The 11,841-nt window shown below is 38.3% G+C and overlaps 1 protein-coding gene and 1 long non-coding RNA gene across 3 annotated transcripts; one reads left to right on the top strand and one right to left on the bottom strand.

Moving 5' to 3' along the window:
* Positions 1-135: 135 nt before the first annotated feature.
* Positions 136-2,471, bottom strand: LOC149723528 (uncharacterized). Of its 2 annotated transcripts, none has more exons than XM_089893558.1 (4): positions 2,134-2,471; positions 1,834-2,030; positions 1,561-1,730; positions 136-1,438 (listed from the first exon to the last, which is right to left on the bottom strand). In XM_089893558.1, the coding sequence occupies exons 1-4, from the start codon at positions 2,147-2,149 to the stop codon at positions 295-297; spliced, it is 1,527 nt and encodes a 508-aa protein (XP_089749684.1). In that variant the 5' UTR covers positions 2,150-2,471; the 3' UTR covers positions 136-294. The 2 variants fall into 2 exon arrangements, with proteins under 2 accessions (XP_089749684.1, XP_089749685.1); XM_089893559.1 differs by having other exon boundaries at positions 140-1,438; positions 1,834-2,024; positions 2,134-2,470.
* Positions 2,472-9,925: 7,454 nt separating this feature from the next.
* On the top strand, positions 9,926-10,835 carry LOC149723527 (uncharacterized). Its single transcript, XR_016386915.1, has 2 exons — positions 9,926-10,268; positions 10,579-10,835. It is a non-coding gene; the product is annotated as an uncharacterized LOC149723527 (long non-coding RNA).
* Positions 10,836-11,841: the final 1,006 nt, after the last annotated feature.

Genomic DNA, 11,841 nt, shown 5'->3' with positions numbered 1-11,841 from the left:
ACATTTTTTTGTCAGAGAATCCTTTTTGACAAATATTTTTTCCAAGACAGCAAAGACAAAGTAGACAAGTTTTTTTTTGAATACTTTTTAAGGCCAACATAGTATGCAAGGATGCAATAGTCAGAGAATCATTTTTGACAAAAAAGTTTCCAATACACAGCAAAGACAAAGTAGACAAGTTTTTTTTATTACTGTTTTAGGCAAACATTTTATGAGAGGATGCAATAGGGCTGTGTGCAGAACAGATGCAGGACACAGAGAAACAAAATCATTAAAAAAAATATGAATTTTTTTTTATTTTTCATTCTTTAAAATTAAGGGCCCCTGAAAATTTGTCAATAAACAGGCAACTGTATATATTTGATTTATTGAGCCCAACATTGACAGTGGTACATCTGAGTCGAAGATGTGAAATTCTTTAATCCTCCTGATTGCCCTTTCAACATGTATTCTCAATTTGGCAACTGTCTTTGTGTTATTGACTTCTGCTGCAGAAAACTGCCTTCTATCTTGTAAAAATGGGGGAAGGTTAAGGCCGACCCCCCTATTTCTCAACATATCCTCTATATCAAAACCCTTATCTGCCATCACAGAATCCTCATTCTCCAACAAATCTAGTATACCTGAACATCTTGTAATTTCTCTATCTGAAATTGCTCCTGTAAACATGGATGATACAAATGTTATTGCACCATGTGGTGCAATACCTACCAAGCTCTTTAGTGTGGTGCTACTCTTATAAGAAGAGTAGAGCTGTGATTGCAAAAGGAGAGATGATGGTGTCTCAACAAATATTTCGGTGCAATCGAGGATTACACGAGTGGTGGGGTAAAGGCTTTTAAATTCAGCTGGCATCTTAGCCCTAACATCAGCCCTAGTTGGCCAAATTGGTTGCATTCCAAGAAGAAAATACAGATAGTTGGCCCAGGTATTTATTTTTCTGCTCACTGTTGAGACATGCAAGTTGAAACGGTGTGCAAGATCTTGTTGAAAAAGTCCCAACCTAATTCTAACCAAAAACATGAACAATTCATCTATGAGTTGCATAGCCCTGATATTTGGCCGGTTTACTAATAAACCTGTGGCATAACAATATGTGATTTTTTCAGCAGAAGGCTTTGCAAAATTATAAAAAAACTGAAAATGCTTATATGAGCAGAACCCAGTATAAAATTTTATGGCATCATTATCTGTGGAGAATCTTTCCAAACCAAACTTGTAAATAACAACTTCTGCTGCAGCTTTCTCCTTTTGTACTTGTAATTCCTCTTTTGCAGCTACCACTTCTCTCCTGGATGCTGTCAGTTCGGCTTGCGTAGCAGCTAGCTGTGCTTTGGTCTGTTGGAGTTCTTCACAAATGCTTTGGGCTTGGTTTGATTTAGGGGGTTGGTTTGAAGCATCATCCGCTTCCATATCACTTTCATCTGTTTGTGTCCCACTAAAAATTAATTTTCAATAATTAGCAGAATCAACATAAGATAATGATATAAGCTAACGACAATAAATTTGTGAATTACTAACTCCAGATATCTACCCCCATATAACAACATATATCCACACCTTTCACAAACATCATGCCTTAAAACTTTCCGCCTTGTATTTGTGGTTGCTGTCCAATCAAATACAGAGGGCAATGTTCCTTCTTTTAGAAGTCGTCTCCCAGAATTATCGGGAGGACGGAAATCTTCTTCCTTAAAATGTTTGCTACACACTCTTGTCTTGGATGTTATCTACAAATTTCAGAACATGTGTAAGCTGAATACACTGAAAAACCAGACATATTTTTGTCACATAAAGGAGCATTTCTGTGTTTAAATAAATATGTGAACCTACCTTAAAATTTGGGCCAACGTCCCTTCTAATTTTGACAACCCATTGCTTTCGCATTTGCTCGTCCTTGGGCATACGGTGAAATGACAAGGAAGTGTTGTAGCGACTATCACCGGTACAAATCGGAACACAACAGTGATAATTTCCTCCTTTAAACTTCTTATTGGGAACCGGAGAAGTCAAGTCGCAACCATCTGATACTAATATAGTTTAATATACTAGAACAAAGCTCAGCTTATAAAGCCAGACATGAACAACAGTAATAAAATTAAAAAAATGTTAAACAGTATGAACAAAGCTTACCTTGATTGTTCTCCATGTGGTATACCGGTCACGACTGTCAAAGGGCTTTGAGTTTATTCAATAAAAAAAGGTGTTATTGACGAAATATTGCAGGAAAACAATCGAAATAACATAATTAAGATACTATTAAACTTTACAAATAATTGATTTAGAACGCTTTAGACTTAGTATATCGCTAGTATTTTGAACTGAAAACTTCTAATCTCCTTCGTAACACTATAAATTGCAATACGGTGCTGGGCCGCTTGCGTCCCAACATGGCGTTGCTATGCGGTATCCAAGCACGTGACCTAATCCTGCAAAAGGCCTATTCTTCACCAAAAGTTTCTTGCCAGATCTTCGGCCTTAATTTTCTTAAATGTTTTATACCCCAAGCCGTCGGGTCCAGGGGAGCTCTGGGGCATCAAGCTTCGTGTACTATTTCCCACCTCCTCCTGGGTGATTGGATCAATATTTCCCATTCTTTGGTGTTACCGCCAGTTTGTCTGTGATTCCTTCAAGAAAATCCTGAACCAAAATTCAAAGCCAACTTCATGCTTCCAGCCTTGCCTCTCCGGGTACTTGCTCCCATTGTCCTGATAGGACATACTCCACAGCTGATTTCCTGCTCTTGGAGAACACAGCTTTTGCACCCTGGCAAACTGTTGCCTTCTTCTTATTTCTCGGCACCTTGCCAGCTTCCTGTCGGTCCCTCATCGGGGAATCTGGTTTAAACAACTTCGCGAACTCACGGTCGATAAGCTCTTGGCTCAACTCTTGTGGCCTGAAACTTGAATCCTCACTGATTGCCTGACAGATGTTACTCCTCCATTCAACATGAATGTTCTCTGTGCGATTCCGCGCACCGTCGACTAGCTGTCCTCTCTCGCAATTCTTCCAGAATCCGAGAATACTCGGGGCATTTTCCCCTCTTTTGCCCTTGACTCTCTACTGAGCGGCTGGGATGCAATTCATGCAGATGTTTGTTAATAAACCTCACTCCACTTTTCCTCGCGTCAAGCTCGTTTCTCGCAAGCATGTACTCTCCTTCGCCACAGAACCTTGCCTTTGTACATTTGGTGATAATATTTTCTGGTCCTCCTTCCCAAGCCGTTGGCACAGGTTACATATGTAAGAGACCCCAGTCTGTGTAACTTCATCGGGTGGGGCAAAAGCGGTCGCCCCTTTCTCATTGTTTTTTTTTCTTCGTACCGATAAGTTTAAGCACCCGCCGGGTGGGTAGTCCAGCTTAAGAGAGTCATAGTTACTTCCGCCGTTTACCCGCGCTTGGTTGAATTTTTTCACTTTGACATTCAGAGCACTGGGCAGAAATCACATTGCGTCAACACCAGGTGACAGCCATCGCAAAAATTTGTTTAAATTAAACAGTCGGATTCCCCCGGTCCGTACCAGTTCTAAGTCAGCTTTTCAACGCCGGCCGAAGCGAGCCGCAAAGCCCGCATTCCCTGACGCTCCATTTTCAGGGTTGATTGATTCGGCAGGTGACACACTCCTTAGCGGATTCCGACTTCCATGGCCACCGTCCTGCTGTCTATATCAACCAACACATTTTGTGGGCTCTAATGAGCGTCGCCTCGGGCGCCTTAACCCCGCGTTTGGTTCATCACGCATCGCCAGTCCTGCTTACCAAGAGTGGCCCACTTGGCACTCGCATTCCACGCCCGGCTCCAATCAAGCGAGTCGGGCTTCTTACCAATTTAAAGTTTGGAGAATAGGTACCAATTTAAAGTTTGAGAATAGGTTCCTCTAATCATTCGCTTTACCAGATAAAACTGCGACAGAGTGCCAGCTATCCTGATAGACTCCCTCTTTCGTCCGAGCTACTGGCCAGACAAACCGATAGATCTTGAGGCTTACCCTCAACAGATCGCAGTGAGATTAGTGCTCTATGATCACGACACCCCGATCTTCAACTAGGACGTTTGCGAATGATTTAGCGACACCCCGATCTTCAACTAGGTCGTTTGCGAATGATTTAGCGACACCCCGATCTTCAACTAGGTCGTTTGCGAATGATTTAGCAACCCGCCATTCGAGCAGGAGGATCAACCGACTGCGAGTCCGACGCTTGCCGCAGACTCTTAGTTCGGATATGGGCTCTACCGACGACCCTACTCAGGGTCAACCCACGCAGCCTAGGGTGATCGGTCATGGGTCAGGAGTCAAAACAGCCTTTGGAGGAAAAAAACCTTTGAAAAAAAAGTCCTAAAAATAGCCTTTGAAAAAAAAACGAAGTCCCGAAAAAAGCCTTTGAAAAAAAAGGTCCCGAAAATAGCCTTTGAACCCGCCATTCGAGCAGGAGGATCAACCGACTGCAATTCCGACGCTTGCCGCAGACTCTTAGAAGACTTTTAGTTCGGATATGGGCTCTACCGACGACCCTACTCAGGGTCAACCCACGCAGCCTAGGGTCATCGGTCATGGGTCAGGAGTCAAAATAGCCTTTGGAGGAAAAAAAACGAAGTCCCGAAAAACTCTTTGACAGATGTAACGCCCCAGTCAAACTCTCCGCCTGACACGGTCTTCAGATCAAATCGCGCCGCACCCGAACGCGCGCGCGCAAGGCTAGAACCTGGACCCGAAGGTCGCTCTTCGCTTTACTGAATAAATAAAAAAACGATGCGGGTATTTCAGTGGTATTTCACCGACGGCCCGAAGACCTCCCACTTATCCTACACCTCTCATGTCTCTTCACAAAGTCGGACTAGAGTCAAGCTCAACAGGGTCTTCTTTCCCCGCTAATTATGCCAAGCCCGTTCCCTTGGCTGTGGTTTCCCTAGATAGTAGATAGGGACAGCGGGAATCTTGTTAATCCATTCATGCGCGTCACTAATTAGATGACAAGGCATTTAGCTAAAAAAAGGACAATGCCCTTTTATTCGAACTCTAAACCGTTTCGCGGTTAAGGCAATAACATGCATATGCTGGACTCCTCGGGTCCATATCTCAGGCTCATGCGTCATTAACGTTGGGTGGGAGCTATTCTAAGGAGGAACTTAGTCATTATCAGGAAAGTCGGGGGGGGGTGGGGCAAGAGGCTTGAGATACTAAGTAAACAACTCGTAAAATGGGCGCGAAAATCAATATATGAAGCAACATGAACAGCAAAACGGGAAACAGGAAGTATAAACTTTTACAAGGATAATTTACAATGATAAGGCACAATTGCAATAGCTTTATAGCGAGAGTTGGACGTCGCTAGCTGGAGCTCGCATCACGTAATTCCCTCATTGGCCGTGCAGGAACGGAAACCATGGGTACCACCTTTCTAGACAGCAGCAATCTGTATCTTAAGAACTGCTCCGTCTCCGAAGCCATACATCCTCGCCATTTCAGCGTTATTGGGCTGAAATCCACTATGGACGCCGTCGTGGTGTGCCTAGCCCATTTCTCGATCTCTTCGCACAGTCAATCTTCCTTTGGTGGGCATCATTCAGGTCGAATCGATTGCCGACGATGGTCGTGTCGAATATCCCAAGCTTGCGCTCCCCACGGTTTTCTCCCATCGCTCATATGTATCTATAATTGACATTTAATGATGGTCACAAAATCAATACAGCCATGAATATAGTTTGTACTTACTAGAGTGGTCGACCGATATATCGATTCACCAATATTATCGGCCGATATTTACGTTCTACCGATAATCGGTATCGGTAAAAAAGCACCGATATGTAAATTGTTCAAGCGCTGTGCGTATACGAATTTAACGAAGAGAAGAGAGAGGAGAAAAAAAAGGAACCCGAAATAGATTACCACATGTTGTTGGTATAATATAATCAAGATGAGTGGCATTGCGAAAGTTTCCTGTAGCAAAGTTTGGGATTTTTTTGATGTTTCCTAAAGAGCTACGTTTTTTTAATCGCGGTTTAAGCGCTACCTTTTGTTAAAAAAATATTTTATTAATGCATATTATTATTATTTAAAAGCATATATTGTGTTTTTGGTCCAAAATTAACGGTTTAATTTTTCGTCATTTTTTATTTATTTACCTGAAATAGAAATGTTATATTTCGGCTGGTGACGTCGCAAGTCCTCAAAATATTCGTGCAAGATCCGAGGTTTACTGAAGAGAAGACGGCAGCTCGCTGAGCAGAAACGCAAACTTATTGTGAGAGAAGGGAACATTTAACATGGCTTGTCAGTTGAATTTTTTTAGAATTTAAATAAAAGCTAAGTAGTTAGTCCATCTCCAGGTGTAAATGCAGTAATTGTTGTATCATGGATACTTCTGCGGAATGTCAGTGTTGCCAAGAACAGCTAAAAGTTTTAGACAAAATCCAGAAATATAAAGTTGAATGCATAACTTGCAGTGAGGCATTCAAAATTGTCCTTAATGTTCATTCTCTAAAAAACGCTTATTGGCGATTCAAAGAAGATAAATGAGTACGTTTTTGTAATGTCAAGTATTGCTTTTTTATTTAATTGAATATATTTTTAGGAAATATAGATACAATTGCATATTGCAGGGAGGACCGGGGGAGTCAGAATCGCGTTGTATTGCCATCATGTGTTGTCAATGCAATATAGTACAAATTCGTACACTGGATTTTTATTGCCAAATTTGTAAGCTTAAAAGGCCTAAACAGATTATTAAATCGTTTTCTATAATTTAATTGAAGTTACAAATGTTTTAAGCTTGAAAGGCCTAATAAACAGATTATATACTACTCTTCATTTAAATCGTTTTCTATAATTTAATTGAAGTTCCTCTTTGGTTGGGTGATGAAAGGTTGCATTTAAATGATCAGGTGTGTGTTAATTTCAGTGAAAAATTGTTGCTCCAACACTTTCATTTGGTTTTTGCGCTCCAAGGAACCTTTCACAACATTCATGATGTAATCGTAAGCAATAAGTATTATGTAGTTAGTTGATTTTATGATAAAAAGCCCATTAAATCATTAGTGTCACAAAAAATATAATTTAAAACAAAAATGGTATGTATGTATTTCCTGGAATAATTCAATGAACAAAAAGGTAAAGAATAATAATAGTGAAAGGGACTTACTATGCGTGGGATCAAGTTTTTATTATTAAATCGTTTTCTGTAATTTTTAAATCGTTTTCTATAATTTAATTGAAGTTCCTCTTTGGTTGGGTGATGAAAGGTTGCATTTAAATGATCAGGTGTGTGTTGATTTCAGTGAAAAATTGTTGCTCTAACACTTTCATTTGGTTTTTGCGTTCCAAGGAACCTTTCACAACTTTCATGATGTAATCGTAAGCAATAAGTATTATGTAGTTAGTTGATTTTATGATAAAAAGCCCATTAAATCATTAGATCATCTTTTTGTCGCGAGAGTGTGATAACTTTTCAGCCCTGAATATTTGTTAAAGTTAAATATGTTTATGTTGCTAAGATATAATTAAGCGTGCTACTAAACTTACAAACTGAAATTATTGATAATAAAACAAGCGTAACAAGAATACCAGCAATTAACAGTGGATTATACTTACATTTTTAAATAATGAAAATAATGTTCACAAAATGTATTTACAACAAATTTCCTGTAATAATAACAAAAAGAAACAGTAATGAAACTGTTAAGCAATTTAAACATCAACAAAAACAAAGATATAATTGAATTGATGTTACAAAAGTCATAGATGAAACAAAAATATGTAGGACTGTAAGACTGCTTTATAAAAAAACGACCTACAACTGTAGGACTACTTTATAAAAACGACCTGCAACGGTCAGACTACTTTATAAAAACGACCTGCAACTGTCAGACTACTTTATAAAAACGACCTGCAACTGTACGAATACTTTATAAAAACGACCTGCAACTGTAGGACTAGTTTATAAAAAACGACTTGCAACTGTAAGACTGCTTTACAAAAACGACCTGCAACTGTCAGATTCTTGACTGACGACACAATGAACCATTATTTAAACGAGAAAAACGCAAAAGAAAAAGGCATAGGTGCCTTGCAGCTGTATGATATCTGGTACCGCAATTTGTAGGTGTCGGTCAGTAATATAACAGTATGTGGTCTTAATCATATTGTTGCAGATCTAGACACAGTATGTGAACCCTTGCTTCTCCATTGCATTAGAATTGCCAACCTCATTGCAGATCTAGACACAGTATGTGAACCCTTGCTTCTCCATTGCATTAGAATTGCCAACCTCATTGCTCTAGAATGGAAATAAATGTATTCCCAAACAGTAAAAATTAGGAAGGCAAGAAGCAGCGCATGTTTCTTGTTGATGTAAATAAAGGAATGTGGACAGAAGTAACGAATGAGGAACTAACTGTGATAGTCGAAGGGGCAAAGAAAGCAAATGTTACTGACCTGTAAAAGTGGAGTAGAAGTTATCTTGTTGATATTCAGCTCTAAAAAATCAATATGTGCCAAATTTCGCACAGTGACCTGGGTGTCTGCTCTCATGTCCCCTCCAATATTAAGTGGTTGCTGACGGATTGTCATTGTTATAATGATGTCCTTTTTCTCATCTTTCCACAATTGAAATACAGCAGGATATGCATTATTGTTTAGATATTTATAGTATGTTGATTCTGATATCCAGGTTATATTAACAGCCTTAAATGCCCGGAATAATTTTGTAGCAGAGATGCCAGCAGTAGTCCCGGCAACAAAATATTCAATGGCTGCTTCCACTGATTGTATGATTGTTGACTTGTCCAAGTTCTGGAGTTACCACAATCTATTTTTATGCATTTTTGATCAACCTAAAGTAAATTGAATTTGCAGTGCATTAGGGGATAAACTGTCAATGAAAAAGAAGCCCAAAAACAACACAAGAAATACTCTCCAGACCTACAGTACTAATATTTTTATATGGCTAGTTTTAAAGTGTAAATCTTATTATCCGTATGTGACAATGGTTTACAAACAAAAGTAATAAAACTTACTGTTAACCATGATCCGTTGCACTTATAACTACACAATCCGAGCTGCTACAAATGGAAAATGTTTGGAATAATTCATGTAATTTCGACTGTGTGACAACATACTTTGCATCTTAAAGAAAATCATCAGCTGATCTGGATGGTTTATTTTTCTTTATGAATACCAATACTATAAAATTCTTTTCTTTGATACTTTTTTTGTATAACAGTAATGAATTGGATATATAGTACTGCACTTACCTGTTTGTTTTTACAGGGCTTGGGAAATAATCAGACTATTCACTAGCTCTTTCAATCACTCTTATTTTTTCCGGGGTATTTGGTTCATAACAAGGTGGTAGAGATGAAGAGGCATGCCTTTTTCTTTTAGTTTTCAAGTAAACACGCTTGGTTTGGGTTCCTACAATTCATTGTCAAATTGCTGTTTCAGAAGGTACATATTCTGCAATAGCACTGAGGATTTTGAATCCTGCGGATTAACTTTTGATTTTAGGTTTGGCAGAACCCTGTTTTATTACAGAGACAGTAGGCATTCACTTCTCTGGAAAGCCGAGCTTAAATGCTTTATGGGTGGCAATTCCAACATTTGTGCTCACTAGTGTCGATTATATATTCCAGAATATGCTGACTCATCATATTTTCATACCTAATGTTAAAGAGTCTGGACCACGCTCATACAAGTTGGTTTTAAATCAAAATTTACACTTAATAAATACTACCTGTGGAATTTCTTTGTCAAATAAATATTTAGTTTGGCCAAAAAAACGTTTTAAAAAGTACCAAAAAATTCGCCTATTGTTGCGTCACTCGCGTGCACTATGACGTAAATTACGTCACGATCCTGTTCTAATCGAACAGCTGATTTAGGCTTTGCTGGCGAAAATGAAATTATGTTTGCAGCAAAACAGAGTGTACCGTTCACTTAGCGTTTTCTGTTACTTTTAAATTAAGTAGTATGCGTAGATATTGCCGTGGCCTGATTTTAGTTAATGTTTTTAAAATTGTTTGTAAGTGTATTACAGTATTACACTATTTAAATTTGTCAGTTAACAATAATGTAAAAGTGTGTGATGTATAGTCATGTAGAAGCATTTTATCTGATGAAGTGGTATAAGTGAAGATCCTAGTCCACTAGCAATAGGTATTGAGCCTTTCCAGCTTGAACCTGTACTTCCAGCAAGTGTTGGGGAAGTAGACAGGCCAAGTTTACCTACCATGGAAAACAAGTCAAGCTGAGCAAATCAACAACACGATTTGGTGGGTGACTTAGAGTCTAAGAACAGCATTTATTAAAATGTGACGTTTAATAAGTCTGTTGGTTAAAGTGTTTCACTGTCTTTTTTTCCTAAATTTGCTAAAATTTGTGTAAACACATATATATATGTTGTAAATGGGATATTCTTGACTGAGACCCAAGCATGGAATACAAATTTAGCGAAATCAATTTACACTAATATAGTATTTATTGTTGTTGGCCTTTATACCAAAAAGCTGGTCAGCAATCACATGTTTATGGCTTTTGTTTAGACAGTATCGCTACTCAGCTGATCAGAACTTTGTTCGATAGGTACGGGAATGACTGGAAAAGGAAAACAGAAAGGTTCAACAGTACTGATCAAAAGTATAAGTGAACAACATTATAGTGACAGTTCAACAACAGCAAGAATATTTCTTCATTCAGTTTTGAATGGTCTTGTTTCATACAAAATGTGATTCATGCAAGAGCTATGATGTTTTAAATTAAGTACATTCAACATTACTAGAAATACACATTTAAGTATTGGATTGTTTTCTTTGTTTTGAATAAACAACGCTTGTACCAGATGGTGGATCTGTTTCTTCTGTGTTTTTCTGCAGTCTCCAAATAAATGCTGCTTACTTAATCCGAACAAGTTTCCTTGCATATCCTAATGGGAACATATCATAGTAAAACCATCCGAAGTAAAATGCGCACTACAAATATAAGATAACCAGCATACCAATGTAATGTTCCTTGCTTTTTTTCTATGTCCCACTCTTCATTTTGAAAATGAAAACACACACACACTTATCGCTTTACAGCCATTCTTGTCTTGCTACTTTAAACACAGCACTAATCAGGCATGATTACTTGGCCTATGGTAAACTCCTATATGGTAACTTTAAATACAGATATAAATATAGTCTACCTATGCCATATGGGAAAAAACGAAAAGAATTTAAAATCTGAACCCTGGAAAGTCACGAAAACTAATTCTCCACTAAGCTTGATGGGCTATTTTGTGTGGTTATACACGGATCCCTATGAAATAACTTCCAATAGGTTGCTGAAGCCATTTAAAGTATTGTTAATTCCTTAAAAAACGTTTTTGATTTGCTTATCTATCAAAACTGCACCAATAAACGATGAACCGCAGATAGGCCGGGTTTTTCCCCATAAACGAAATATTGTATTGTGACGTCACAGTGCCCGCGAGTGACGTTTTCTACAACTTTGAAATTTGATTTTTTAAACGTTCATAACTCTTAAATTAATGCGAATTTTCACAAACTGGCTGTTAATTTAGCATCAGTAGACATAAAACTATATTCTTATGCAAAAAACTGCGCAACCATGAGAACCGTGGGCCAGACTCTTTAAACACGAAAAACTGACTTTTTATAAAAAAAATGGAACAGTAGGTACTAGAGAAACATAATGAACATTTTAATATAAAAAAGTGCTTAAAACTAACTAATAAGATACCCCCTTTTCGGTTGGAAACCTCATTAATTAATTAACCTGGCGGTGCAATGTGCATTGGTTCTGCTTGTTTGTATGGACTACATAGTTAAGGCTGTTTATGATTTT

The sequence above is a fragment of the Ciona robusta genome, unplaced genomic scaffold (assembly GCF_009617815.1).
Source record: "Ciona robusta unplaced genomic scaffold, ASM961781v2 AP042746.1".
Lineage (NCBI taxonomy): Eukaryota > Metazoa > Chordata > Ascidiacea > Phlebobranchia > Cionidae > Ciona > Ciona robusta.
Note: the sequence above shows the minus strand (reverse complement) of the source record. Positions and strands in the feature narration are given on the sequence as shown.